Source organism: Otolemur garnettii, unplaced genomic scaffold, assembly GCF_000181295.1.
Source record: "Otolemur garnettii isolate 467f Iridium unplaced genomic scaffold, OtoGar3 scaffold00029, whole genome shotgun sequence".
NCBI lineage: Eukaryota > Metazoa > Chordata > Mammalia > Primates > Galagidae > Otolemur > Otolemur garnettii.
In genome coordinates this window covers 12,928,684-12,931,657 of record NW_003852424.1, presented here as the reverse complement: position 1 = coordinate 12,931,657, position 2,974 = coordinate 12,928,684, and the positions used below count along the sequence as shown (strand labels likewise).

Genomic DNA, 2,974 nt, shown 5'->3' with positions numbered 1-2,974 from the left:
AGGAGACTCGCTTGAGCCCAGGAGTTGGAGGTTGCTGTGAGCTGTAATGCCACGGCACTCTACCCAGGGGGACAGCTTGAGGCTCTGTCTCAAAAACAAACAAACAAACAAACAAAAAACCAATTTCCTAATCCGGAGGTCAGCAAACTACAAGATTCAGACCACATCTGGGCTACTTCTTGTTTTTGAAAATAAAGTTTTATTTAAACACAGCCATGTTTTGTTTACATATTATCTCTGGCTGCTTTCTCACCAGAGGTTAATTGAGTAAATGTTTACAGAGACTACATGGTCTACAAAGGCCACAACATTCATTATGTGCTCCTTTATAGAAAAGTGTTTGTGAATTCTTGTTAACTGAAAGGAAAATTAGGTGAGTAGGTCCAGGAGGTACTACAACAGGACCAAACCTTTTTTTAATCGCTGTGCTCTTCTGAGTTAAGACATGCAAAGAAATTAACATGTATATAAGTAATTAATATTATGTTTCTATACTCATGGTACAAGTTTACTGCTTCCTGAGCTAACTATATTGATCCTTCAGAGGACTCAGATTTATTCTATTAAAAACCTACCACCTAGTCTTTCAGGTAAACAACTAAATGGCCATGATTTTCAACCCATGGTGTGCCACTGGACATTAGTGCACCATGAAAAGATCTTAGGTGTGCCTCAAAAATTTTTACAGACAATTAAATTATTTTCAGAAGAAGTTCAAAGCAAAGCATATACATTTTTTTACTTTTTTTTTTAATCAACATAATTTAAGTATGCCATGGAAGTTTAACTAGAGGTTCAAGTGTGCCATGAAATAAAAAAGGTTGCAAAATACTGCCCTATAGTACTGACTTCGACATGCAAATACATTCTTCCTAACCAAAATCACATACTGATCTCAATAAATCTGTCTTAAAGAAGCAAACTGTCTTGGTCAATCTAAAACAAACATTTCAAAGAATCCCAGAAAGATTTGCAAATCACTCTAAAATCTAGTGAGAATAAAGGTCTGATAACTTTTGGCCATCCACTTGAATTTTACACTTTCAATTGAGACTACGAGATATGTAAGATCTGCATTTTATTCATATGGGAGTTCACTTAAAAGTGAACACCACTAACTCTTTTAAGAAATTCCACCTCCAATTCCAAAGGACAGCTATAAACATCTAGAAACAGAGAACCATTATTGTAATGATTAATACTTTTAAAACTATTTCTCATAGAATTTTAATTCTTCTCAGAATGCAATTTTATTGTATTTTTAGTCTCCCTTCTTTCCTTTGGAAGACATTAATTCCACTGAGTAAACAGATTCCAGCTAGGGTTCTTTTTATTGGTTGCATACCTACTGCCACAGAAAAATTCAATAGTCCCGCCTTACTTGAGGTTTCACTTTCCAACAGTCAACCACAGCCTGAAAATGGGTGAATACAAAACAGTATGATAGGCAGTGCCCGTAGCTCACCAGTCATGTATACTGAGGTTGGCAGGTTCGAACCCGGCCCGGGCCAGCTAAAATCAACAATGACAACATGCAACAACAACAGAATAGTTGGATGTTGTGGCAGGTGCCTGTACTCCCAGCTACTTGGAGGCTGAGGGAAGAGAATTGCTTAAGCCCAAGAGTTGGGAGGTTGCTGTGAGCTGTGATGCCACTGCACTCTACCAAGAGTGACACAATGAGCCTCTGTTTAAAAAAAAAATAGTAGTACCATAATATTTTGAGAGAAACCATCATATAATTTTTCTTACAGTACATGGCTACATGAAAGTTATTCTCTTTCATTATTAGTGACTGTTAATCTCTTTCTGTGCCTAATTTGTAAACTAAATTTCATCATAGGTATATATGTATAGAAAAAAATAGTATATACAGGGTTCATTCAATACTATCCAGTTTCAGGTATCAACTTGGGGTCTTTGAGTATACCCCTTGTAGATAAGGTGGTACTACTGTCTTATTATTGAAGTAAAACTTAATTTACTGAAAAGTACTGGCTGGTATGCAACAAAGTCCTACTATGGTGTACTATTTTTCAGTGACTATTTTAGTTATTATTTCATTAGTTTCCTTATTTAAAGTTTTGAATCACTTTATTCATTCCTAACTTTTACTTGCTGTTTTTCCTCATATTACCATTAACTATGACACTCCTGGTAAAATGGTTAATCTCTTAACAAATTCATATTTGTTTGGTTTTTTTTTTTTTGCAGTTTTTGGCCGGGGCTGGGTTTGAACCGCCACCTCCGGCATATGGGGCCAGTGCCCTACCCTTTTGAGCCACAGACACTGCCCCCAGAGTCTCACTTTGTTACCCGCAGTACAGTCCATGGTGTCACAGCTCATAGCAACCTTGGGGTTAGGTGATTCTCTTGCCTTAGCCTCCCGAGTAGCTGGGACTACAGGTGCCCGCCAGAATACCCGGCTATTTTTTGTTGCAGTTTGGCTGGAGCCAGTTTTGAACCTACCACCCTCAGTATATGGGGCCGGTGCCCTACTCATTGAGCCACAGGTGCTGCCCAACAAATACACATTTTTTTACTTCTTGGATTATAGTTTAACAAACATTCATAAGAACATTTAATATTATTTCTGCATCTTATGAATTCCATTTCCTAAAAGTAGAGACACTACTTATTGTTCTTATTTATTGTGTCAGCTCAAGCCAAAACAGTCAACTCTCTTGGTGTCATTTCTTATCTATTGAAGCTTACTTACTTTTTTTGTAGCTCTCTTGGACACCTTGGGAATTTCAATTTGTCGAAGATTCTGTGAAACCTCAGCAATGCTTTTATGTCTTATTAATCCATTTTTCCTTTTAAAAATAGAAAACAAAAAATAGTCAAAACCCCCAAGTCTAGAAAGAGGTTATATATAGCAACATTTGAATGGAACTAGGGTCTTTTTTTTTTTTGAGACAGAGCCTCAAGCTGTCCCCCTGGGTAGAGGGCCGTGGCATCACAGCTCACAGCA

The 2,974-nt window shown here is 37.3% G+C and overlaps 1 protein-coding gene across 1 annotated transcript in view; it reads right to left on the bottom strand.

Annotated features, from left to right (window-relative positions):
- Positions 1 to 2,974, bottom strand: part of TICRR (TOPBP1 interacting checkpoint and replication regulator) — a 49,115-nt gene that overhangs the window by 15,091 nt on the left and 31,050 nt on the right. Inside the window, exon 13 of the mRNA XM_003788821.2 lies at positions 2,720 to 2,816. Within this exon, the coding sequence (XP_003788869.1) occupies positions 2,720 to 2,816 (97 nt within the window). The remainder of the gene's footprint in view (positions 1 to 2,719; positions 2,817 to 2,974) is intronic.